General features: G+C 39.7%; 1 protein-coding gene across 33 annotated transcripts in view; it reads right to left on the bottom strand.

Annotated features, from left to right (window-relative positions):
- Positions 1 to 26,052, bottom strand: part of BPTF (bromodomain PHD finger transcription factor) — a 151,977-nt gene that overhangs the window by 63,878 nt on the left and 62,047 nt on the right. For all 33 annotated transcript variants that reach the window (XR_012426038.1, XR_012426042.1, XR_012426040.1 and 30 more), the window contains 7 exons: positions 21,565 to 21,752; positions 19,970 to 20,325; positions 19,537 to 19,668; positions 9,821 to 9,950; positions 8,901 to 9,039; positions 5,465 to 5,644; positions 1,813 to 4,123 (listed from right to left, as the gene is read on the bottom strand). Coding sequence is in view for 17 of the 33 variants with exons in the window: in XM_015438741.4 (XP_015294227.3) it covers positions 1,813 to 4,123; positions 5,465 to 5,644; positions 8,901 to 9,039; positions 9,821 to 9,950; positions 19,537 to 19,668; positions 19,970 to 20,325; positions 21,565 to 21,752 (3,436 nt within the window). In the remaining 16 variants the exon portion in view is untranslated. The remainder of the gene's footprint in view (positions 1 to 1,812; positions 4,124 to 5,464; positions 5,645 to 8,900; positions 9,040 to 9,820; positions 9,951 to 19,536; positions 19,669 to 19,969; positions 20,326 to 21,564; positions 21,753 to 26,052) is intronic.

Here is a 26,052-nt window from a genome sequence, read left to right as displayed (position 1 = left end):
AAAGTCATGATCAATTTACATATTTACCCATGCCTCCATTAGACAGAAAGGATTATGCTTCTCTCAAATTTGTTTTAGCAAATTAAGATGTTAGCATACATTTGAAGGCAGTATCGATTTAAAATGTATAATGTTTAATGGAAGGTATTTCCTTCCACTAAAAAATGTGAAATCAAGTAATACAAACTGCGCCATCGTGCACACTAAGACATGAAATTCAGCTCCTGAAATTCAGCTGTGCAGAACAGGGCCCCGAGCAACACTTGATCAGGACCGGTGCCTAACTCTGCTGGAGCGTTCAGAGAAGAGTGCTTCCCAGTTGAGCCTACCCTCCGTTTCAGAATACAAAGAGCAGAAAGGTCGGCCTCCACAACTGCCAGGTCACTTTATAATTAAAGTATTTGTACACAGTAACTTTTCCAGTGGGAAAGAAGTTACCTGCAGGACAGTCAAGGACACATTTTGGGACCGCTCTCAATGAAGAAAGCAGAAAAGTGCAGAGTAATCCTATAAATCCATGAATTGTAATGAAGAGTTCCTTGATTCCCTGCAGGATTCTGCAAATCCTTCATTGCAGGCCCTGCAGAGAAATTGTACTTTTCAGCTGTCTCTATTGAATGTGTAATGGAGTGATGATATTTTATTTCAAATCAAAAGATGAGTTATAAAAAACTTGGTCAAACAATGACTGGTTGTATTAATAAATGAATTCCTTCATAGAGAGTACTTACTTTTTTTTCTAATACTAGCTGATTGTAATATAAAGGAAATCAAAAAAGTGTGATTTTAAAAGAAATTGGAAAACTATTAAAAGACACACAAAAACGAAGCCTAAGGGGAAATGAAAACGGCTCCGTAACTCGCTGAAATAATTTGAGGATCCTAGCAAAATCTAACTGCAACTATGACTGATTCTGATTTCTAAAGATGTTCCCAGAACTCTCATATTTTCAATGTTTATGTTCCATCCTTCTCAATTACAGGGGTGAAAAGATAAAGACAAGGACATGAAAAAGGAGAAAGCAAGGACAAATAAGTGAAATGTGATATAGCAGATAAAGTACTAGACTGGGATTTAGGAAAACCGGGCACTATTCCTGTGTCTCTGTAGCCACAGGCAAATCACTATACATTTACAAAACATAAGAAGTTCTAAGATCCCTTCCCAACATCGAACTACATGATTGTACAAGTACCAACACTATCTATTTAGGACGCATCCCCTAAACCTAAAGTGCCCAGAAAAGTTTAAATTAGGACTCTTTCTGGGTTTAAAAAAATTTCTCAGGAATCTTAGAGACTACCTATTCATACGTAAATAACAGAGAACTCCAAAACAAATGTTTATCATGCAAATAAGCTACATTAGGAAGATTTTCACATTATGATAAGCTTTATGAAATTTACAGGCATGTTTCTTTATGTCTTATTTTTTACGAATTACCTAATAAAATACAAACATTCCAGAAAGTTGGTGATTATCTTGTTCCCAGAGCAGTAACTCAGAAAATCAGACCACAAAAATAATCACATCTGACACGTTCCTTTTGTCTTATGAAAGTTAAAACTGAATATCATTTTAAAACATTCTCTTAAATTTTAAGTCTTTAAACATTTTTCCCTACAAAAACTTTAGTACATACCAGTTGGCCAATTTTGAAGCTTTCTGTATCCTGTTTCCATGACTATCTTTAGCCATTAATATGTTTCCTGTCTTATCTCTATTATCTCATTTTTAAAAAATGAGATATTCTTGTGAGATAATTCTTTCAAAAATTTTCTCCCTCCCCAAATACATTTTAAAGTACATACCTCCAAGTGATGCCAAAGGTTGGTCTAGGAGAAGGATATGGCCATATATCCAAAGCAGGTTTTGCATTGTAATTAAAATAAGGGACCTCTCGGATTCCTCCTTTTCTGGCCAACTTTTTTAAGTCATCGTTAGGCAAAACAAAAATGCTCTTCTTGCTGCTCTTGGTAACAAATTTTCTATAGGATGGCAGAGCTGTACCTGAGCGAGTCTTCTTTGGTCTTGAAAATTTCATCAGTTTCACTTTGTCTCGTGTGGAATACTCTTTGCTCACAGTCATAGATGTAACCAGCGTGCCTCCTGTGGTGGTCAGGGAGTCTGTCACTGTCGTGGTGACCACAGTTTTGCTCTGCTCCTTTACAGAGATGATGTCCACACTGCTGCCTGTGGAAGGTGTGGAAAGCTTGGTCACCGTTGTAGTGGTGGTTGTGACAGTGGATTTCGCACAATTTTCTGTGGAAGAAACCACAGTTTGCTTATCGCCTTTTTCTACCTTGATCACAGTTTTTGATTCTGTGGCCACAGTGGAAGTCATCGTAGTGACTTCTGTGATGACGGTTTTTCTTTTAGATTCTCCATTGACATTTTCATTTTTGTTGACAGGCAGACCATTTTCATCAATAAAGTCATTACTGAGATTAGATTCCTCTCCAGAAGTAACAGGTGATGAACTACCTTTCTTAACTTCTGAGGTTTCTATTTCCATATCTTCTACCTGATTAACTGAATTGCTTTCTGGACAAGATGGTGAAGGTGTGGTCGTCTGTGTACCGTCAGACTCTTTGGTTGATGGCAGGGTCTCAAGGCTATCTCGGTAGTTACCTTCAGCATCTGAAGAACTCAGTAAATGTGATTTTGTTTCGGAGCTGTTTCTTTCATTAAAATCTTCCATGATGACATCACCATTAATGAACGGCCTTACAGCAGATTCTTTAACAGTCAATGATTTAATATCATTCTCAGGGATTATTTTATTTATATTATTAACCTTTGGTTCAACATTACCACTTACTACTTTACTCTCAGAAATTTCTTTCAAGCATTCACCTTTCAAATATATCTTGGGTTTATTATCTTTTCCATTTATTTGAAATGTACTTGTTCTCTGTCCTTTCTTTTCAGACTCTCGATTTTCATTATTCTTTTTGTCAGTAGTATTTTTTAGCTTTATTTGATCACTACATTTATTAACTGATCTCTCCTCTAATTTCTTCTGCTGACTTGTTTTTTTACCATTTGCTTCAGTTACCTTACCCAGCAGTCTGTCCTCACAGTTTCCAGTGGACTTATCAGAAACCAATTCACATTTTAATGGCTCCAAGCCTTCAATACCTTGTTCTTGAGTTCTGAACTGTTCAGAAATACTTTCATTGCTATTCTGAACAATCATATCTTCTTCACTGCTATCGTGAATAGACACAGTATCAGAACTATTTTCCAAAGTGCTATTAGATTCAGAGTCACATCCCAGTTTTCCTTCAAAGTCCATTGCTTTTGACAGAGGTGTGGCATCTCTGTCATTGGTACTTTTAGGCACTGATGAATGTAAAGCACTCTTGGAAGAAGAAACGATGGTGTCGTTTTCCTCCTGTATGAGCAGTTTTTTGTTCCTATAGATCAGAGAACCAATATCACCTGCACTGGCTAGTTTAGAGTCATCAATGAAAATACCATTTCCTTTTGTTCTACTCTTACTGGGTTCCTGGCCTTTCCTGGCAGGGTCAGAGGCATTTTCTTCTATGTCATTTTCAACGGAATTTTCTTTCTGACAGTTTGTTTCTGGGCTCCGAAAGGAGACATCATCTAACACTTGATCTTTTGGATAAAGTTTGTTGGTGGTACGACTAGGATCCCTCATTCCAAGAACTGAGGAATCACTTTCTGAACATCCCTGAATCAAGTCCTCAGGTCGATCATTATTTGCATTCGGGCTCTGTTCTTGTCGCATCGAGTCACTCTGACACCCTTCTTTTGCTTTTGTTATTACTGGTGATTCAGAGAGATTTTTTGAAGAATTTGTAGAAGTCTTTCCTATACCCTTAATTCCACCCTCCAACTTGATTTTTTCGAGGCGCTGTTTTTCTTCCAGTGTAAACTGTTTAATTCTCCTTTCAAGAAGTCCATCTAGTTTGGATGATTTTGTTTTCTTTTTGTAACTAGTCCTTAGATGAAAACCCTCACTAACATTGACCACATCTACTTGAGAACTCTCCTGACAATTTACATGTGACTCTGTTTTCATGTCATCGTCTATTTCCATTGGTTCTTCCTTGCAGGGTTTATCACTGTCAGAATCTAAAAGCTCCTTCACATCTGTGAAACAAAGACATTTATAGAAATGTAACTTTTACTCTGAAAGGAGGAATTTATACTTTTTTTTTTTTTTTTTGAGATGGAGTCTCACTCTGTTGCCCAGGCTGGAGTGCAGCGGCGTGATCACAGTTCACTGCAACCTCCGCCTCCTGGGTTCAAGCAATTCTCATGCCTCAGCTTCCCGAGTAGCCGGGATTACAGGCATGTGACACCATGCCTGGCTAGTTTTTGAATTTTCAGTAGAGACATGGTTTCACGATGTTGGCCAGGCTGGTCTTGAACTCCTGACCTCAGGTGATCCGCCCAACTCAGCCTCCCAAAGTGCTGAGATTACAGGCATGAGCCACTGTGCCTAGCCAAAAATATTAAAGTATCTATTTTTCTCATTTTCTCTCTAGAGTTTAAACATATATTTCAAAGTTCCTGGTCAATAGATAGTGTTGAACTTTATGAGACATACATCCCCAAAATAATTAAATATTCTGATCCTTAGTATCTAAAAACGATGGAATGCCATAATGAAAAAGTACTTAGTATGTGGCAGGCTACTGCACACGCTAGTACCTTCATGTAATATTTTGTATAGACTTTTACAGTTATAACGTATCTCTAGCCACATGCATTATTTAGCTTATTTAGTTTTTTAAAAAATGACTTGTTACAAAAGACAATGTAGTTCCTCAAAAGGTTAAACAGAGTTACCATATGATCCAGTAATTCCATTTCTAGGTATATCTCCAAGAGAAGTGAAAACGCTTGGCCACAAAAAACTTCTGCATGAATGTTCATAGCAGCATTATTCATAATAGCCAAAAGAGGAAACGGCCCAATGTCCATCAACTGATGAATGGATAACAAAATGTGGCATATCCATACAGAGTATTATTCAGAAATAGAAAGAAAGTACTGATACATGCTACAACATGGATGAACCTTAAAAACATGCTAAGTGGATGAAGCCAGCCACAAAGGACCACATATTGCCTGATTCCATTTCTATGGACTGTCCAAAATAGGCAAATCCAGAGAGACAGAAAGAAGACCGCTAAGCTGGCGGCACTTTGGGGAAGGATTGGTAAGTAACTGCTAATGGGTATGAATGAGGCTTCTTTTCAAGGTTATGAAAATGTTCTAAGATTGACGTGATAATGGTTGAACTTTGTGACTATACTAAAAACCACTGAATTTACACTTTAATTGGGTGAATTGTATGGGATATGAATTACATTTTAATAAAGCTATTATCAAGAAAACACAACGCAGTACCTTTCCTGTGGTGGGACCCCGATCCACTGCATTCTTATCACCCCCAGGCTGCCCTCCACAGCTGACTCTCCTTACCTTGGTCCTTCTTCTCAGTAATCTTTGAGATATCCATTTCACTTTGGTCTGCTCCTTTTGCAGCATCTGAATCTTTTACCTCATCTTTTTCAGAATCAGGCTCTGTTTTTATTTTTTTGGGACTTCGTGAACATTTTCTTTTATCTGACTCATCCATATTTTCATCCATATTATTTTTGGCTAAAAAGAACCGTGTATAGCATAATTAACGTTATTTCCAGTATTAGTACTTTAATATGTCAAGTTTAGTGAAAACAAACAAGTATTTTCCAGCAAGTTATGTTTCATTTTTTCATTAAAAAAAAAAAAAAAAGGACAAAGGTCTTATTGAGTATAAGGTACCATATAATCCTATATGCCTGGCTGACCTAAAACATAGAAAGAATGACTGAATTTCAGACATTTCAGAAAACTTTGTACAAACATTTTTGGTGAAACATGATTTATGAAATTTGATTTAAAACACTGCAGGATTAAAAAAAAAAAAAAAAAAAAAGTGGACCTGGTGCAGAGGCTCATGCCACTCTACTCCAGCCTGGGTGACAGAGTGAGGCTCTGCGTCCAAAAAAAAAAAATTGTTAATTCAGTAACATAGCTACAAGATAAACATTAATGCTACAGGGTGGCGTGGTGACTCATGCCTATAATCCCAGCACTATGCGGGGCAGAGGTGGGTGGATCACCTGAGGTCAGGAGTTTCAGACCCGCCTGGCTAACATGGTGAAACCCCATCTCTACTAAAAATACAAAAATTATCTGGGCGTGGTGGTGCGCACCTGTGATCCCAGCTACTCAGGAAGCTGAGGCAGGAGAATTGCTTGAACCTAGGAGGCGGAGGCTGCAGCGAGCTGAGGTCATGCCACTGCACTCCAGCCTGGGTGACAGAACGAGACTACGTCTTAAAAAAAATAAGCGGTCAGTGACAACTGAAACAAGAGTGATAAAATTTGGATGGGTGTGGTAGCTCATGCCTGTAATCCTAGCACTTTGGGAGGCAAAGGCAGGTGGATCACTTGAGGACAAGGAGTTCAAGACTAGCCTAGCCAACATGGTGAAACCCCGTCTCTATTAAAAATAGAAAAATTAGCCAGGCATGGTGGTGCACACCTGTGATCCCTACTCAGGAGGATGAGGCAGGAGAATCGCTGAAACCTGGGAGGTGGAGGTTGCAGTGAACTGAGATCGTACCACTGCACTCCAGCCTGGGTAACAGAATGAGACTCCATCTCAACAAAAAAAAAGTGGTGATAACTGAAACAAAAGTGATAAAATTTGGGTGGGTGTGGTGGCTCATGCCTGTAATCCCAGCACTTTGGGAGGCTGAGGCAGGCAGATCACTTGAGGCCAGGAGTTCAACACCAGCCCAGCAAGGTGAAACGCCATCTCTACTAAAAATACAAAAATTAGCCAGGCGTGGTGGTACGAGCCTGTAGTCCCAGCTACTTGGGAGGCTGAAGCAGGAGAACTGCTTGAACCTGGGAGGTGGAGTTTGCAGCGAGCTGAGATGGTGCCACTGCACTCCAGCCTGGCTGACAGAGTGAGACTCTGTCACACACACACAAAAATATAATGAAAGAAAACTCGTGTATAAAGGATTATCACAATCTGTTCGATGATTCCAGAAAGTCCACATTAGTGGTTTCTAACATACTTTGTGTCACAGAACCCTATTAGAAATGGATAAATACTATGATCCTCTACCAAGGAAAAAAGTATGTATATAAACTTTTGTAATCTATTTCAATGGTTCTTGGACTCCTTGAAGTTTATATAACAGAATAAAAGACTGAAGAAAAATCAGGAAATGCAATGTGTGGCCTTGCCTGGACCTGGTTTACTGCTAACAGTAAAAAGGTACCTCTAAGACAACTAGGGCAAGTGGAATATGGACTGAAAATCAGATGATTAATTTATTAATTATAGTTAATTTGTTGAGTGTGATAATGACATGATGGTTATGGAAAAAATGTCTATGTAGCGATATATACTGAACTTCTGGTGAAACATGATTTCTGGGATTTGTTTTAAAACACTACAGAATTTAAAAAAGTGGTCAGTGACAACTGAACCAAGAGTGACAAAATTTGGCTGGGAGCAGTGACTCACACCTGTAATCCCAGCACTTTGGAAGGCCAAGGCAGGCAGATCACTTGAGGTAAAGAGATCGAGACCATCCTGGCCAACATGGTGAAACCCCATCTCTACAAAAAATGCAAAAATTAGCTGGGCATGGTGGCATGCGCCTGTAGTGCCAGCTACTTGGGAGGCTGAGGCAGAAGAATTGCTTGAACCCGGGAGGCGGAGGTTGCAGTGAGCCGAGATACGCTACTGCACTCCAGCCTGGCAACAGAGCGAGATTCCATCTCAACAAAACAAAAACAGAAACAAAAAAAACAACCTCCCAACCCCCACAAAAAAACCTCATTTATGTGACAGTGTTTTGGAAGCCTCTATCACTTCCTTTCTGGTTTTCTCTTACGTGCAACAATGCTAAGATTACCAGATACACGACTCCTCAAGAAGTGAATTAGTACTGAATTAAAGATTTTTTTTTTTTTAAGAGATTGAGTCTTGCTCTGTCATCCATGCTCGAGTGCAACAGCACAATTGTAGCTCACTGCAACCTCAAACTCCTGGCGTCAAGCAATCCTCCTGCTTCAGACCCCCAAGTAGCACCACGTGGCAACACGCCTGGTTAATTTTTTAAACTTTTTTGTAGACATGGGGTCTTGCTATGTTGCCCAGGTTGGCCTTGAACTCCTGGGCTCAAGTGATCCTCTGGCCTCAAGTGATCCTCCTGCCTTAGCCTCTCAAAGCACTGGGATTATAGGTGTAAGCCACTGCGGCTGGCCTGAATTTTTTTTTTTTTTTTTTGAGACAGTCTTGCTTTGTCGTCCAGGTTAGAGTGCAGTGGTGCAACCTTGGATCACTGTAACCTCTGCCTCCTGGGTTTAAACCATTCTCCTGCCTTAGCCTACTGAGTAGCTGGGATCACAGGTGTGTGCCAGCACACCCAGTAAATTTTGTATTTTTAGTAGAGACGGGGTTTCACCATATTAGCCAGGGTAGTCTAGAACTCCCAAGTAATACACCTGCCTCGGCCTCCCAAAGTGCTGGGATTACAGGCATGAACCACTGCACCTGGTGGCCTGGCCTGAATCTAAGATTTTGAAAAATGATAATCAGGCGGCTGAGGCCTCTTCTAAAAAACAAGTTCAATTCTACGATCTTACGGAAATCTGAGACATCAAATTCCTGTGAATAAAGGTAATTTTTACAGTTTTAGGGTTTTAGTAAACTAAATTGGTAATTTTGCAGTACTATTAAAAATTTCAGGAAAATGTTTTTATCTAAAATATAGTCAATATACTACTACAAATTTATAAGAAATATAAAGCAGAACGATTATGCAGAAAACGTAATTTTAATTACTTACTTCCTTCTAATGACTTTCTGTAATTCACATTAGTATTGCCTGGCAATTTAGGAACAAACCTATAAACATGAGTTTTACTAATCCAGCTCCAACCACCATATCCTGTCACTCTGTACTCTTCACCTTTTTGTTTCCAAACCTGGTGTAAATGAAAACATTAAACAGTAAGAATGACAATGCTTATAAACCACATGTGGTTTTATGCATTTTTACCAAACAAGTTTCAAAGTGAGGCAAATTAAATTTACTAATCATCCCCAGGTTTTTCCAAGTGGGGACAAAAAAAAATTTACTAATCAACTTAGTTTTCACTGGGAATCAAAGGTCAATGAAATAATGCTCCTTTTTAGCATGTAAAAATTAAGACAATTTTATAGTTTTATAACAACTTCAACAAATTGTCCTCATAAGCCTCCTATATTCTACTAAGATAAACTGATGCTTTGTAAATTTGCCAGGAAGATGTACTTCATCCCTAACATATTACTTAAAAGACTATGTCAAAAGTAGGCCAGGCGCAGTGGCTCACACCTGTAATCTCAGCACTTTGGGAGGCCAAGGCAAGAGATCACCTGAGGTCAGGAGTTCAAGACTTACCTGGCTAACATGGCGAAACCCTGTCTCTACTAAAAATACAAAAATTAGCCGGGCATGGTGCTGCACGCCTATAATCCCAGCTACTCAGGAGGCTGAGGCAGAAGAATCATTTGAACCTAGGGGGCTGAGGCTGTAGTGAGCCAAGATTGTGCCACTGCACTCCAGTCTGAGCCACAGAGCCAGACTCTGTCTCAAAAATAAATAAATAAATAAAATAAAAAGACTATGTCAAAAGTAAAATAAAATTAGTAAGTATTCAAAGTTTCAGGATAAAAGTTTCAGAAATGGCTAACACTATTTTAAAGGGTTGTTGTAAAAATTACCTGATGTTTAACTGGAAATGTGTATTTTACCCATGTTGCTTGCTGCATCGTTTCTTCCTCTTCCTGTTTTTTCTCTTTTTTTTTGACTTTCTCCTTTTCTTCTCTTTCAATTGATGTCATCCGATGTAACCTAAGAATGCATGGATAGAAAGACAATGTTAACTTAGAAAAATAAACAGAAAAGATAAAAATGCAATACTGAAAAATTAGGAAGACAAAGCAGACTTATTTATAATCCTATAAACCAGACAACCCCAATTGACAAAACTTAGTTGTAGTTGTACAATTCCTTAATAAGAAAAGACAAAAGAGTACAAAAAGGCAAAAACAAGAAATGCTATCCTTTCCATGCCTCCTCATAAGAAATAATTATGATTTATTCCTAAAACATTTCATGTACATACCAACATTTATGTATCTCTTTACATAGTCCATTACATATTCACACATATGTATTTTATAGTGCACACACAACCACAGTTTTTAATCAGTGGATAATTACACTAGAAGATCTTTCCTTATCAAAATACACAGATGTTTTAAGGAATTAAAAAATATACCATTGCATGGATACGCTATAATTTATTAAACCAGGTCACTGTTAAAGAATATTTTGTTTCCAGAGTTTTTTCCTTCCAAAAAATGAAGATCAAAGAATACAAAAACGTTTATTTTATCAAGCAATATTTCTGAGTCTCACAAGCACTGGGGATTTTAAAGCATTCAAGGATCTACTAACATAAATCAGGTTTCTTACATCCACAGAGAATGGGGCCCATGGGGCCCAGCTTTCGAGAAAGAGGAAGGATGAGGAAGGTCGGCCCATATTGACCTAAATCATGAGACACAGGCACCAGCCACAACGCTTTCTCAGGCAGGAAAGAAAATCACTGCATCTACTAGTAAAGACCAGGCCTGTGGTGAGGCTCTACATTCAGGGGATTAGACTAGATTTTCATGAATCAGAATATTTCTCACAAACAGAGACACGAAGCAAAACCTAAAAAGAAAGGAGCTCTTGTCTCTAAGAGTGCTAGTGGCAGAAGAACTGCTTTTATCACACCCTAACCAAATGCAGCCAATTTCTCATGCACAGTTCTGTGGAAAGAATAGAGACCTTTTTTTAACTTGGGGTAGTGATGCCAAAAAGATGTGGGAGGAGATTTCAGTCTTTTTATCTCCTTTCCCCCCACCAAAAACTCCCCATCACTCTCCCTGCTTCTTCTCGCCCCTCCACTTTTAAGGTTTTGTGTCCCTGTGATTGTAGGTCCCCACAATACGTTCTCCCCCAGGCTGACAGCTCATGCCTATTAACTGCACTCAACTGGTGTAGCAAACATTCTCCATAAGGCTCTTCACAGTCTCTCATAAGGTGATGGGAGGAGGGGAAAGGGAGTGGATCCTCACTGGGAGCTAACGTACTCAAATTCCATCCCACTGGCAACACACTTGGAACTAAGGAGGAGGACAAGCTCTGCAGGCACAATACAGTGGATAACGTGAAGTCTCAGGCTACAGGAGTAAGGCGGGGTGACTATGCCAGAAGGACTGTGTAGGATTTCTCATGGAGATTTTCAGGGCTTGTTTTCCATACGCCTCCGAAAGGCCAGGTCCAGCTCGGCAACTGGGCCATTTTTGCCGAGAAAGGCCAGGAATGGAGCACGGTCTGAAGGACTCTAGCGCAGTGACACCCTAGGAGCTCACAGTTGGGCAGCGTGCTCAGTTGTGTTCTTGGTGTTCACGAGGCAAAGAGGTCCCTTTTATCACCAAATACAAAGGCTTCTCTTTGCAGAGGAAGCAAGGCCAGTTAGGCAGTATTATGGCTAATCTGTGATGCTACCTATCCCAGAGTAGCATGCTGGTGGGTGTGCCAGTGGCAGATTTTCCTTCTACTTCTCCTTGATCAACTAAGTCCGACCAGGAGAATGGACTGAACTTCAACTCCACTCCCATCTCCACATGGGGCTCAGGGTTTTGTGCTGTTTTGCTATCACAGCCAAAGCTGTAACAAACAACATTCTATGTCTTTCTTGGTAAACCTAGGGAATACTCCTCTATATCCTTCAGTGGTGGGATGGCTGGGTCCAAAAGTTCCTGCACTGAAAATGCTGATGGATGTGGGGTCAAACTGCTCTTCAGAACAGTGCAATCATAGTCCCACACTACCATCAATCATGAAGCCACCCTGCGCTCCTACACTTTCACTCATGCTGAGTTAGTACTGAACTTCTAAACTGTTAGTCAAATTCAGAGGTAAAAAATACTATCCCATTGTTTTTAATTATGAAATAAGTAATCATTTTTCTGTCTACTGGCCTTTCCTATTTATTTTTTTGCAAAGTGCCTATTCAAATCCTTTGTCTTGTTTGTATTAGACTATTAGCACTTTTCATTTATAAAAGGTCTTTGTCAATTAAGAAAATTTTCCATTTGTGGTACAAAATATTTTTCCTCAGTTTGTCATGTCTTTTGAGTTTGATTACAGTAACAATTTTCCACTCAGAATTTTAAATACATGTATCCACTTTTTTCCTCTATGGCATTTGGACTTTTTATCTCTCTAAAAAGAAAGTATCACAATAAAAACATAAATTAATTCATGCTTTCTTACTGAAGTTCTCTTTTGTTTTTAGGGTTGTGGGGTTTTTAACAATTCTTCATCAATCTAAATGTTTTTTTGCTAAGGCAGAGATCTAAGTGATATTTTCCCAAACATGCTTTCCTTTTGTGATGTGTAATGCTACCACAGCTGAATCTCCATGCTTAGGTCTATTTTTGGATTCTGTATTTATCTACTGATTTGCTTCTTCTGTAGAACAAATTAATGAAGCTTCAAATGTGCTCTAATATCTAGGGCCTTTTTCATTAACATCTATTTTTTCCCCTTTTGGCTATTCTTACACAATAACTTTCTTTTTCCTTTTTTTTTTAAAGATAGGTTGTCACTCTGTTGCCTGGGATGCAGTGCAATGGCACGATCATAGCTCACCTCAAACTCCCGGGCTCAAGATATCCTCCTCCAACTTCTGGGCTCAGCCTCCCAAGTAGCTGGCATTACAGGCGCACACCACCACACCTGGCCAATTTTAATTTTTTTGTAGAGACAGAGTCTTGCTATGTTGCCTAGGCTGGTCTCAAACTCCTCACTTCAAGTGATCCTCCCTCCTCAACCTCTCAAAGTGTTGGAATAATAAGCGTGAGCTACTGTGCTCAGTATTCTTGCACATTAACTTTTCTAGATCAAATATTAGTTTCATTTTGGTCAAGCCTCCCCTGCTCCAGGATGGAAAATCTTACTCCCAAAGTATCCTTCATGTCTTTAGTTAAGCTTTAAAGATTGCTTAACTTTTTAATTAATTATTATTTTTGGTAGAGATAGGGTCTCCCTATGTTGCCCAGGCTGGTCTTGAACTCCTGGGCTCAAGCGATCCTCCCACCTCACCTCTCAAAGTGCTGGGATTACAGGTGTGTGCCACCACGCCTAGCCTAAAGATTGCTTTACACAGGCCTTGAATATTTCTTGTTACATTTGGCCAAATGTGGTGGCTTACACCTGTAATCCCAGCACCTTGGGAGGCTGAGGAGGGTGGATCACTCGAGGACAGGAGTTTGAGACCAGCCTGGCCAACATGACAAAACCCTGTCTCTACTAAAAATACGAAAATTAGCCGGGCATGGTGGTACTTGTCTGTAATACCAGCTACTCGGGAGGCTGAGGCAGGAGAATTGCTTGAACCCGGGAGGCGGAGGTTGCAGTGAACTGAGATGGCACCGCTGCACTCCAGCCTGGGTGACAGAGCAAGACTCTATCTCAAAACACACAGACACACACATGCATACACACACACACACACAATTATTCCTTCATTATAATTTTTCAAAATATGTAAAATGCAACCAGGTTAAGAAACGTAACTTTATCTATAACCAATACATCAGATGCTTATGTGTCCAACTCCCTGGCAATCAATACTTTTGTGGCAAACATTCTCTTGTTTTTCCTTACACTTTTAGAATCTATGTGTGTGCATCCCAAACAGTATAAAGTTTGGCTTTTGAAAACTCAGCATAGGCTGGGCGCGGTGGCTCACGCCTGTAATCCCAGCACTTTGGGAAGCCGAGGTGGGCAGATCACGAGGTTGGGAGTTGGAGACCAGCCTGGTCAACACGGTGAAACTCCGTCTCTACTAAAAATACAAAAATTAGCTGGTCGTGGAGGCACGTGCCTATAATCCCAGCTATTCAGGAGGCTGAGGCAGGAGAATCGCTCGAACCCGGGAGGTGGAGGTTGTAGTGAGCTGAGACTGCATCACTGCACTCCAGCCTGAGTGGCAGAGCAAGACTCTGTCTCAAAACAAAACAAAACAAAACTCAGCATCAAGTATAAAACTACCTGCATAGAGCAGTTTTGTTACTATCAAAGAAGGTTCCCAGGAAAATACAAACTTGTCTCTGGGTCACAATCTGGCTTTAGCTTTCAGGAAAGTTCACAGACCTCCTTTGGTGAAATCAGTGGGTGAGATCATGAGCAAACCCTGGAAGATACAGGGCTCACCACAATCAAGGTATCTGTTGTGACTGCAGCATAAAACAGGTCTACTATAGACAAGCATCCAAAGTGGATGGCTCTGTACTTCCTGTTTTTGGATCTTTTGAGGATTGTTTACACCATGACTTGGGATTTGGCCTTCGAGGGTAGGCTGTCATTTGTCTACCTGCAGTATTGCTTCTGCAATTTTATAGGTGATGTATTTTCTGTTGTTCTCCTTGTCCCCGTGGGTCCGTAATTTTTAAAAAGTTTGGCCACAGTTTTGGTGGAGTTCAGCATGGAACAAAATTATATGTGTTAATTAATTAGATCAACTGCATATAATTGTGTCTGTATCTTGACAATATTTATAAGTTTTATTTCTCTTGGCAAACTGCATTTCCTGGTACTTTTAGAAAATGTTAAAATATAATGTTGACAATTTTTTTTGTTTGTTTTTTTGAGACAGGGTATCACTCTCTTGCCCATGCTGGAGTGCGGTGGCGCAATTATTGCTCACTGCAGCCTCCAGGCTCCTGGCCTCAAGCGATTCTCCCACCTTGGTTTCCCAAAGTGCTGGGATTACAGGTGGGAGAGCCACCTCACCCGGCCAACAGTGGGTATCTATTTTGTTCCACCTCAATGTTATTGGGAATGCTTCAAGGGTTTCACCAAAAGGCATAATAATTTGGTTTGAAATACATCTTCAAAAAAAAAAAAAAAAAGATTTCATACATTCATACTTATCTAAGAGTTTTTTTTTAAATGAATGAATAGGCCAGGTGCGCTGGTTCACACCTGTAATCCCAGCACTTTGGGAGGCCAACGTGGGAGGATCACTTGAGGTCAGAGATTCAAGATTAGTCTGGGTAACGTAGGGAGACCCCATCTCTACCAAAAAAAAATGTAAAAAAATTTAACAAAAAAACAATAAATAATGAACTTAGACAAAAAAGCTTCTTGGCATCTAATGAGATGATCAAAAGGTTTCCTTTCTTTGATTTTTTTCTTTTTGAGACAGTGTCTTGCTCTGTTGCTCAGGATGGAATGCAGTGATGTGATCTCAGCTCATTGCAACCTCTGCCTCCCAGGTTCAACTGTTTCTCCTGCCTCAGTCTCCTAGTATCTGGGACTACAGGTGTGCACCACCATGCCTGGCTAAATTTTCATAGAGATGGGGTTTCACCACATTGGCCAGGCTGGTATTAAAACTCCTGGGCTCAAGTGATCCACTCGCCTTGGCCTCCCAAAGTGTTGGGATTACTGGTGTGAGCCATCGCATCCAGGCCTTCTTTGACTTCTTAAAATAGTATGATATTAGTAATCTCCTAGTATTGGAGATTGGTGTCTAAGGTGAAGCCAATTTAGCCATGGTTTCTTATTCTTTAAATTTACTCCTGAATATATCTGCATACCAATATTTTAAGATTTCTTATAGATATACCTATTTGCTATTAATTATTATAATAAATATTAATAAAGGAGACAGGGCCATAATTTTCTATTTGTCTATTTCTATTTATCAAGTTTTCTAACAGTTTCACACTAACAGAAACAATAATCTGTAAAATTTCCTCCTTTTTGTATTCTAGTAGAAAAGTTTAAACTATCTGGTTCCCGAAACTTAAAAAAAACCTTATGAACTCATCTGGTCCTGCCATCACCTTAATAACAGGTACAGTGAAACAACCAGAAATCCATCTCCTGCCTGAGTGTGGCTTCTGCCCTATTAAGGACTGAGATCACTGTGGCGTCCTTCCCAACCCTTCCCCCACCCAAAGGGAGCTCAGTGGGCCCCTTTCTGTAGCGGTGGGGATGCAAGGTGGGGCACGATCAGGTGGGGACTTCTATTCCACCATCTTGGTCCACTCCTTCTAGCTGGACCCCTTTCTCTGTGGATGTAGGAAACCCGAATACTATATTAGTGGACCCTGTGAAGGCTTTAAAATTCCAAGTTCTAATAAAAGAGAATCAGAAATATTGGTTAGTATGTCTCGTTTTACTTTTTTTTTTTTTTTGAGACAGAGTTTCACTCTTGTTGCCCAGGCTGGAGTGCAACGGCACAATCTCGGCTTACCGCAACCTCCACCTCCCGGGTTCAAGCGATTCTCACGCCTCAGTCTTCTAAGTAGCTGGGATTACAGGCATGTGCCACCATACCCGGTTAATTTCATATATATATATTTTTTAATAGAGACAGGGTTTCTCCATGTTGGTCAGGCTGGTCTCGAATTCCTGACCTCAGGTGACTGCCCATCTTGGCCTCCCAAAGTGTTGGAATTACAGGCGTGAGCCACCATGTTTTTATTCTAGATATTGGTTATTTGTGCTATATTATTTTTCCCCCCTTGATAATCTTATCAGAGGCTTATAAAACATAATGGGATCCTAAGCTATATTTGTTTTCTATTTCATCACATTTGCTCAACTTTAATATTTTCTTTCTTTAGCTTGGTTCCTTGAGATGTACCCCTAGCTAATTAATTTGCAGTTTCTTTTCTAATACGAGCACTAAAAGCTAGCAACTTCTCCTAGGAAGTCTTTAATTGCATCTCATAAATTTCAATGTATGTAGTACCTTCATGAACATCCAGATCAAAATGTCTTCCAGTTTTCATTATGATTTATATTTGAGCATTTATTTATTTAGAAGTGTATTTCTTACCTTTCAAGCATATAGCCCTTGCATTTAAAATTTTACAAATGTCTATATTCCTAAACAATACTGTAAAATTGTATTATCACACAAGCTTTAAACTCTACACAAATATACATGCCTGATTGGCCAGGCGCAGTGGCTCATGCCTGTAATCCCAGCACTTTGGGAGGCTGAGGCAGGCAGATCATGAGGTCAAGAGATCGAGATCATCCTGCCTAACATGGTGAAACCTCATTGCTACTAAAAATACAAAAAATTAGCCAGGCATGGTGGTGGGCGCCTGTAGTCCCAGCTACTCAGGAGGCTGAGGCAGGAGAATGGCGTGAACCCGGGAGGCGGAGCTTGCAGTGAGTCGAGATCACGCCACTGCACTCCAGCCTGGGAGACAGAGCAGGGCTCCGTCTCTAAAAACAAAATAAAGGCCGGGCGCGGTGGCTCACGCCTGTAATCCCAGCACTTTGGGAGGCCGAGGCGGGCGGATCACAAGGTCAGGAGATCGAGACCACGGTGAAACCCCGTCTCTACTAAAAATACAAAAAATTAGCCGGGCGCGGTGGCGGGTGCCTGTAGTCCCAGCTACTCAGGAGGCTGAGGCAGGAGAATGGCGTAAACCCAGGAGGCGGAGCTTGCAGTGAGCCGAGATCGCGCCACTGCACTCCAGCCTGGGCGACAGAGCGAGACTCCGTCTCAAAAAAAAAAAATAAATAAATAAAATAAAATAAAATAAAATAAAATAGGCCTGATTATGAGTACTTAGGAATTGTTTCCAAATTTCACCATACGAAATAATATTATAAGGAACACCCTGCTACAATGTCTTCTCATGTACACAGGGTAGAAGTTTCTCTACTGTATTAGGAAGGAGTAGAATTGCATTTTTAACTTTGTTTTTGTCAAACCACTCTCTAAACTGTTATAGCAACCAGTACTTATTGTGCTATTATCAGAAATGTATCACTAATCCCAGCACTCCGGTAGGCTGAGGCAGGCAGATCGCTTGAGCCCAGAGTTCAAGAACAGCCTGGGCAACATAACGAGACCTCTTGTCTATAAAAAATACAAAAATTAGTCAGGCATAGTGGAATGCGTCTATAGTCCCAACTACTCGGGAGGCTGAGGTGAGAGCATAACCTTAGCCCAGGGAGGTCAAGGCTGCAGTGAGCTGTGATGGTGCCACTGCACTCCAGCCTGGGTAACAGTGAGATCCTATGTGAAAAAGAAAAAAAAAAAAGATGTATGTGGTGGAAACACCAAAGAAAACTGGGAGCCATACCTTTAGCAGATGAAAAACATTTAGTAGGCATAAATTTATTTTTCTCAAAAATATATCTTATGTCCCTTTTGTTTTGAGATGAAGCCTTGTTTTGTCACCCAGGCTGGAGTGCAGCAGTGGCGCAATCTCGGCTCACTGTAGCCTCCGCCTCCTGAGTTAAAGCAATTCTCCTGCCTCAGCCTCCCGAGTACCTGGGACGACAGGCATGTGCCACCACACCCAGCTAATTTTTGTGTTTTTAGTACCTCGGTCTCCCTAGGTGCTGGGATTACAGACGTAGAGCCACTGTGCCTGGCTTGCATTTACATTTTAAAAGCTATAGGGCTATGCCTTTGGAGTGGACTCTGTAGAAAAGACGGGGGCAGGGAAGGTAAAGTAGTTCTTACTTTTTGCTTTATGCCCTTAAATATTCTTTCCATTATCATAACCTTAGTTTTGTAATAATAACTTTTTAAAGACTAAAGTTACAAAGCAAGTCTATCAGGGCTAAAAAGTAGATTCAAGTCACAAAATTTTCTTTCTTTTGAATCATCTGTTCAAGTTGCACAGCCCTGGGTCTACTCAGGAGCTACATGATCTTTGGTTGGACACTGAACTTTAAAAAAGGATATAAATCAGATTCCCAGCATACTGCCTACAAGATTCTAGAATAAATACTAAAAAACATGAGTGTTCTTTCTAGTCAATAAAAATGCTACTTTAGAAAATATTTCAAACTTTCATATACCAGATCTCTTTTGATCTTCATCACAATCCTGTATGGCAAATAAGAACTAATATTCAGGGAGGGTGTGGTGGCTCACTCCTGTAATCCCAGCACTTTGGGAGGCCGAGGCGGGCAGATCACAAGGTCAAGAGTTCAAGACCAGCCTAGCCAACACAGTCAAACCATGTCTCTACTAAAAATACAAATAATGAGCTGAGCATGGTGGGGGGTGCCTGTAATCCTAGCTACTCAAAAGGCTGAAGCAAGAGAATCGCTTGAACCTGGGAGGCAGAGGTTGCAGCAAGCTGAGATTGCGCTACTGCACACCAGCCTGGGCGACAGTACAAGACTCTGTCTCAAAAAAAAAAAAAAAAAAAAAAAAAAAAAGACCTAATAATATTCATTAATGTTTACAACTTACATAGGAAGAAAATGAGGCCAAAGGTAAAGTCTTCAATATGGCCTCTTAAATACACTAACTTTCATTATTAATATGCTAGTATTTCAAAAGGGAGTCCAACATCATTTACAAGGCTCAGAATTCACTTACCTAGTATGTCCTAAAGATTCTCGCCATATTGGTAGCATCACAACTGGTTTAACGGCACACTCTAAAATGGCTAAAGCCAATGCAAATTCTCTGGGTTTGCTACACATCTGAACGGCCTTGATCCAATTTGCCCTATATTTCAGAAGAAATGAAAGAAATTATTTCACTAGGTTGACCTTAAGTTAAAAGCACAGTAGTTGTAACTTTGGCCTCCATCTGATTCCAGGGATAAAGACTCTGACTCCTAATCCTCCAAACAGTGGTGTTGGTTCAGTAACTTAGAAGTACACTCATGCCTCTCACATCCTGTCTGTTGACCACATTGACTTCATTCAACTCATTGGTAATGACGTTTTCAAGCGCACATCTACAACAATCATTTTATAAACATTTAGTATATCTACAGCAATAAATTAACCTTAGTTTCCTTTACCTATGTGATGCCCAATTGGGATGAAGAAAGGATGAAGGGATGTTGTTTTCTAATTGGGTGATAGTCAGTCTCAGAGTAGATATAGTAAGAACTTTGGACCCATGGACAGAACCGTTCCATTTGAACTCTCCTGCTGGAGTCAGACAGAATTTATGTGCAAGATGCCTTCTCTTATCATGATCTTCTCTGTGCTGGTGCTTATTCAAAGCAAATGAATTGGTGGAGTATTGATTGTGGTAGACGCGATACTTCCCTTCTTGACCCAATTTAAAATAATTGTTGATATTTCCTTTCATGACCACTTCCTTTTTGGTGCTCAACCGTGAAATTTCCCCTTGAGAGTTAACTACCAGTACCTGACCAAAAACATAAAAAGACTGCATTATTTATGTCAATCAAAGATGTAAATTTCATCTGATCAACTGTCTTTCAATAGCTAAAATTAATCACTCAAAGTAAGTTAAGATAAATCTTATGATAGAACTTTTGAAGTCTAAAAGCTAAGTTAAAAGCTAAAGCTAATTGTTTACAATTAAACAACCAAGATATGCCTGCAGAAAGAAAACTAACACATATTAAGTACCTATTACATGCCAGATACTATTATTCACTGCTTTCATGTATTAATACTTCAAATATACACATGAAACCATACATATAAATTACTCACCTACCATTTTTTTCAAGTATATAACGTACACTTAAGAGAAAAAGAAGGGCATTGCATGTACTATCCCCCAAAAATTATATCCCTAAAAACATCCTTTCGGGTCCTTTTATCATTCCAGCTATAGTGTAAGACCCCATGGATACTTCAAAATAGTATTTTCAAACAGTTGGTCCCAACTTTTAATGGACTATGAAATAAACAGTGGGTCTTATTCAGCTTTTTAAAAAATAAAATGTAATGCAATATAGGCTAGCACAGAAAATACCAGAGTGCTTCCCACATAATAAGGTAAAACAGTATTTCAGAAAGCTTTTGAATATGTGTACTGGACTGCTATGGAAAAATGTGTATGTGAGTGAGGGTCAGAGTCAAAAAGAAGTATGAAAGGCACTGCTTTTAAGCAACTGCTGTGATGTTAAGAACATCATTTATTCTTGCATATCTACTCTGAAAATAATTCTTGAATATGGGAGACACAGTTGGGGCCATGTCCTGTCACCATGGCTAGCTGAAGGACAGAGATACCGAGTCCTAGCTCTGATCCCATTGTTCATGATCAGAGCTGGGATGCCATGCTGTCCTATCCACAGTACTCTGCTATCAGTGGATAAGCCTCATCCTTTAGCTGCAGGTTCACCTGAAGTGATCATAGCTAGAACTGAGCAGTGAATCACCTACAGTTATTTAATAAACCATAAAACCCAAAATAGCCTACTCATATGTGTAAAGAAGCCTTTAATTCTTTAGAATGATACGTAGAATAAAACTGATCACGTAGTAAGAAAGCGTATCAGCCATTTATAGCATTTTTATGCCTTGACTGAAATTTGGGTATGCAACTATACTTATAAAGCCTAATGCTTTCAATCTTGTTACCTACTACAGTTTTGGAAATAGATGTTTCTTTTAAACAGAAAGAACACACCTCTTTGCCCTCCTTAAATAATTTATTTGCTTCATGGGCAGCAGCTGCCACCTGCTGGCTCTTCAGCTGACTAAGTTTGCTATCTGGATTCCGCAATCTGGTGATGATTCGTGTTGAGCCAGATGATCCTTTTCCAGCTCCAGGAGATTCGCTGAGCTCCCCATTGGACTTCTCCAATTTGAAATCACCTATTGTCAAATGAGAAGGCCACAAAGTAATTGCTGACAATAAGTAAATAATTATAACCACCTTATTTCACCAAAACTCATATCAGGTATATATGTAAAATCCACAAAGTAAACAGGTATTTTAAAAAGCCCTTGAATGGCAAAGCAAGTATCATTAATCCTTAAGTTTTTCACTTAAAAGAAAATGTCGTAACTTTACTGAGTCATCTATTGTTCCACAAAAAATTCAAACATGCTAGGTTATCTGTTTCAAAGTTCATCTATGTGAAAACAGGAAGGGCTGCTACAAACTTACAAGTAACAAAAACATAATAATAACTCAAAAAGCAAACTAACAACGTGTTGCCTTATATATTCAATATGGATTTCTGTATAAAAAGGTGTAAGTGTTCAAAAGATTTCCACTGAAATTCTGTTTAAATACCAAATAGTTTTGAGCTTATAAACATAAATGTCACGCATTTTCCACTAGGGAATTTAGATAATTATCTGTGTATGCTTATCAATATAAAAAAATCAACCAGTGTTTTACAACCTAATAAAGACCTCTCAACATTTTCCTAGTAATTTAATTTTTTAAAGAGACAAACTGCACAGGAGCAATTTCTGCTTCATATAGTCTCACTTTGGCTGATTTTTTTTCTCTTTTTTTTGAGACAGGGTCTCATTCTGAAGTGCACTGGCACAATCTCAGTTCCCCTCAGCCTCAATCCCCCAAGCTCAGGTGGTTCTCCCATCGCAGCCTTCCAAGTAGCTGGAACCACAGGCATGCACTACCACACCTGCTTAATTTTTTGTATTTTCTGCAGAGATGGGGTTTCACCATGTTGCCCAGGCTGGAAAAATTTGTATACATTCTAAAACTACTGCATCACTGTTCAATTTCCATTGACCAGACAGTTGAATAAGCTCTGACTTTTCCTTTTCAAGGCTTTAAAAAATGAAGACACTGTGGCACTGGCAAATGAAAGGACAGAGAATTTACTATATTAAATATAATAAAGATGGCATTTTAAGTAAATAGAGAAAAACTAGGATTGGGAAAACTGGCTATGCATTTTGGGGAAAATAAGACAATTTCATAAACATCTGTTAATTTTGCCTGTTCCATACCCCTTTTTTCCTTTGGGGAGATACTTCCCTCACCACTGCCTTCCCACACTTTAATCATATGATTCTGCCAGGGCTGCAAATCAAGTATGTTTCCCATTTGGAGTGAGCAGCAGGACCCAGCGTGGCCAGACAAAGCACACCACTAGCTGGCCACAGTGACTGCCCCAAGACTGGCTCTCTGGCCCAACCCTCTCAGCATCCTTTCCAGTTTTTAAAATCTGGAGTTGGAGAAGGGGTCTTGGCTTTTTGTACTAATGAGCAGGAAGGGTGTAAATCAGAAGTTGGCCACTTTTATTCCCACGACATGGAGAAAACCATAGATAACAGCAAACAATAAACCCATCACAGAGAAGAAATAAAGAGAAAAATATGAAAGGGCAAAATCAGAAGTAGTCTCAATAACCTCATTTGGCTCCCTAGATCCAATAATGCACCTGAGACTGTCACCAACACTGGACTTCTCAATAGCGTATGTCAATAAAATTCCCCTTTTAAGCAGGTTTGATGGATTTCTATCAAAACCAGTGAATTCTAAATAATGCAGTAGAATATTTTAAGATTTTGACTCCAAAATATCACACTAGTACAGTTTTGGAAATAAAATACAATTCAAAAGCAGGTCTAGAAATTTCTACAAATTTCCAACCCCTATCTTAAAGGTATGGTAATTAAAATTATCTCACATTCCACAGATTTTTGTTTTAAACAGAAAGAACACACCTCTTTGCCCTCCTTAAATAATAAGTCAAAATGGAGAGAGGGTGCTGAGCATCTTGCCACCCCAGGCTGGAAAGCAAGTCACTTTGGATGTGTGGTAGCAAAGCAGTTGGTCAGACTATCAATTTTCTCTTGGATCTCAGATCATGGAGGGTTTTTTTTTTTTTTTTTTTTTTTGAGATGGAGTTTCGCTCTTGTCACCCAGGCTGGAGTGCAGTGGTGCAATCTCGGCTCACTGCAACCTCTGCCTCCCGGGTTCAAGCGATTCTCCTGCCTCAGCCTCCCAAGTAGCTGGGATTACAGGCGCCCGCCACCATGCCCAGCTAATTTTTGTATTTTTAGTAGAGATGGGGTTTCACCATGTTGGTCAGGCTGGTCTTGAACCCCTGACCTCAGGTGATCCACCCGCCTCAGCCTCCCAAAGTGCTGGGATTACAGGCGTGAGCCACTGCGCCTGGCTGTCAGATCATGGAGTTTTATGCCAAGATATTGAACTACAGTGGTTAGTTCTTGGGACCATCTATAAAGTCCTGTAATAGATACTTTTTAGACGTCATTTGGTCAGGGTCAGATTTCCTGAAAAGAGAAAGAGAATGACACAGTGCTTTTAAAAAGTTTCCTAATGCAGAGCCAACAATCCAATACTGCTCAGAGGTAATCCTTTATCACTTGCTAAATTTAGTGCAAATAAGGGAAAGGAGAAGAAAATTCAACCACGGGGTGAGACTTAAAGGAATGGAAAAAGAGAACTAAACTGAGGGTAGAGGTCTTTACTGAACACCCTCTGCCCAAAGGCCATATTCTTCCTATTATAAAGCAGTGGATCCTTGTGACGCAGCCTGGCGGCAGGCTACAGATCTACATCAGCCTCTGCAGCTCATTGTTTAATGATACCACCAGGCAGAAGCCTACACAAACTCTTCACCTGAGGGCTAGGACTATTGGTCTACTAAACAGATAAACTGAGGAAGTGGAGGGTGTTCACCTTCATGGATCCTAAAGCAAGTTACTGGGCATTAAGTATTAGCTGGGAACCTAGGAATCTACAAGTGAGTGCTACTGTCAGAAAAAAACCCCAAAACTGACAAATAGGGTTATATGATTGTTTAATCCTACAGAAGTCCCCAGCAACCCAACCCCAATAACAGCCAGCAGGAACTAGGCAGCTAAAACAGAATGGCCTCCAGAAGGGGAGTCTTCTCATATGCTTCTCACCTCTCAACCACAGCCACTCTCCCAGAAAACCAATGGCATCCTGATTTATTAAAGAACACCCTCCACGATGTTTATGAGTGTCATAGGCAGTTAAATTCATAATGTGGCTCATGGACTGTAAGATCAAGATAAGCCACCTCCAGATCTATCGGAATTAATGTACACACATAGAAATACTAGATTTGGGTCTAGATACAATTAGAGGATGTAACTGTGGGAAAGAGGTTTTTGAAAAAGTTTTAAGTTGTGGGTGAAATATTTGCATTATATTAGGCAGAACCATTTTTGAATTGTATATATGGGAACAAATGTGAGTACACACACGTGCTGAGCTACCAAAAGATGGAAGTGTAGATATTTACTATGCTATAATCTTTGCGGCATACTTCTTTCCTTAGAAAACCATTCCTACCCAACTCCAGTCATACACTTTTGCTGGAGGCATCAATAGTAGTACCTTGCCTGCCCTGGTCATAGGGTTAGAAACAATATGATCCAAGATAAGCCACTCAAATTCCTTCCTCAAGGACTTTTGATTTGGAGCAGAAGTAGGGGCCTTGCCTTTGGGTCACAGACCTTGGAAACATAAATACAAATTGCTGGTGCCATCTTCCCTGCCACATGGAAATAGCCTGTCTGTATTGGAAAAGAATGGGGTTAACACACATAAATACACGTAGACCTAAAAGGTGAAAGAGAGAGGAAAATGAAGAGTTTGATACCTGAGGGTCCAATTATGCCTGATGATGGCTCGGACTTCCCAACTATAAGAGCTAATTAAATTCCTTCTTCACTTAAGCTAGTTTAAGTTGGTTTGGTCACTTGCAAGTGAAAAAGTCCTAATTAAAACAGATTTCCAACTCATATCAAATGAAAATTACTGCCTTAGATAGACTGAAAACAAAGTTATAGAAGTATTAAGAATTACTGTAAAATATATGTATATTCTTGGGATGGGGATAACCCTCCTTAATAAAACACAAAATTCAGAGAAACTCTAAAGAAAAAGATTGATAAATTTAACTATATAAAAATGTAAAAATTTCTGTATGACAACAAAGAGCTAAAAGTAGGCAATTACTATGCCAATATATGTAAAATTGAGTATTAATAGCCACAATACATAAAGCATTCCTAAACTTCATTAAAGAAAAATAACAAAACTCTATTAAGAAAAAGTGAGAAAAAGATATGAATAAGCAATTCACAGGAAGTTCAACAAACACATGTAAGAAACTTAACCACGTGAGTAAGA

This window comes from Macaca fascicularis, chromosome 16 (genome assembly GCF_037993035.2).
Source record: "Macaca fascicularis isolate 582-1 chromosome 16, T2T-MFA8v1.1".
NCBI lineage: Eukaryota > Metazoa > Chordata > Mammalia > Primates > Cercopithecidae > Macaca > Macaca fascicularis.
Note: the sequence above shows the minus strand (reverse complement) of the source record. Positions and strands in the feature narration are given on the sequence as shown.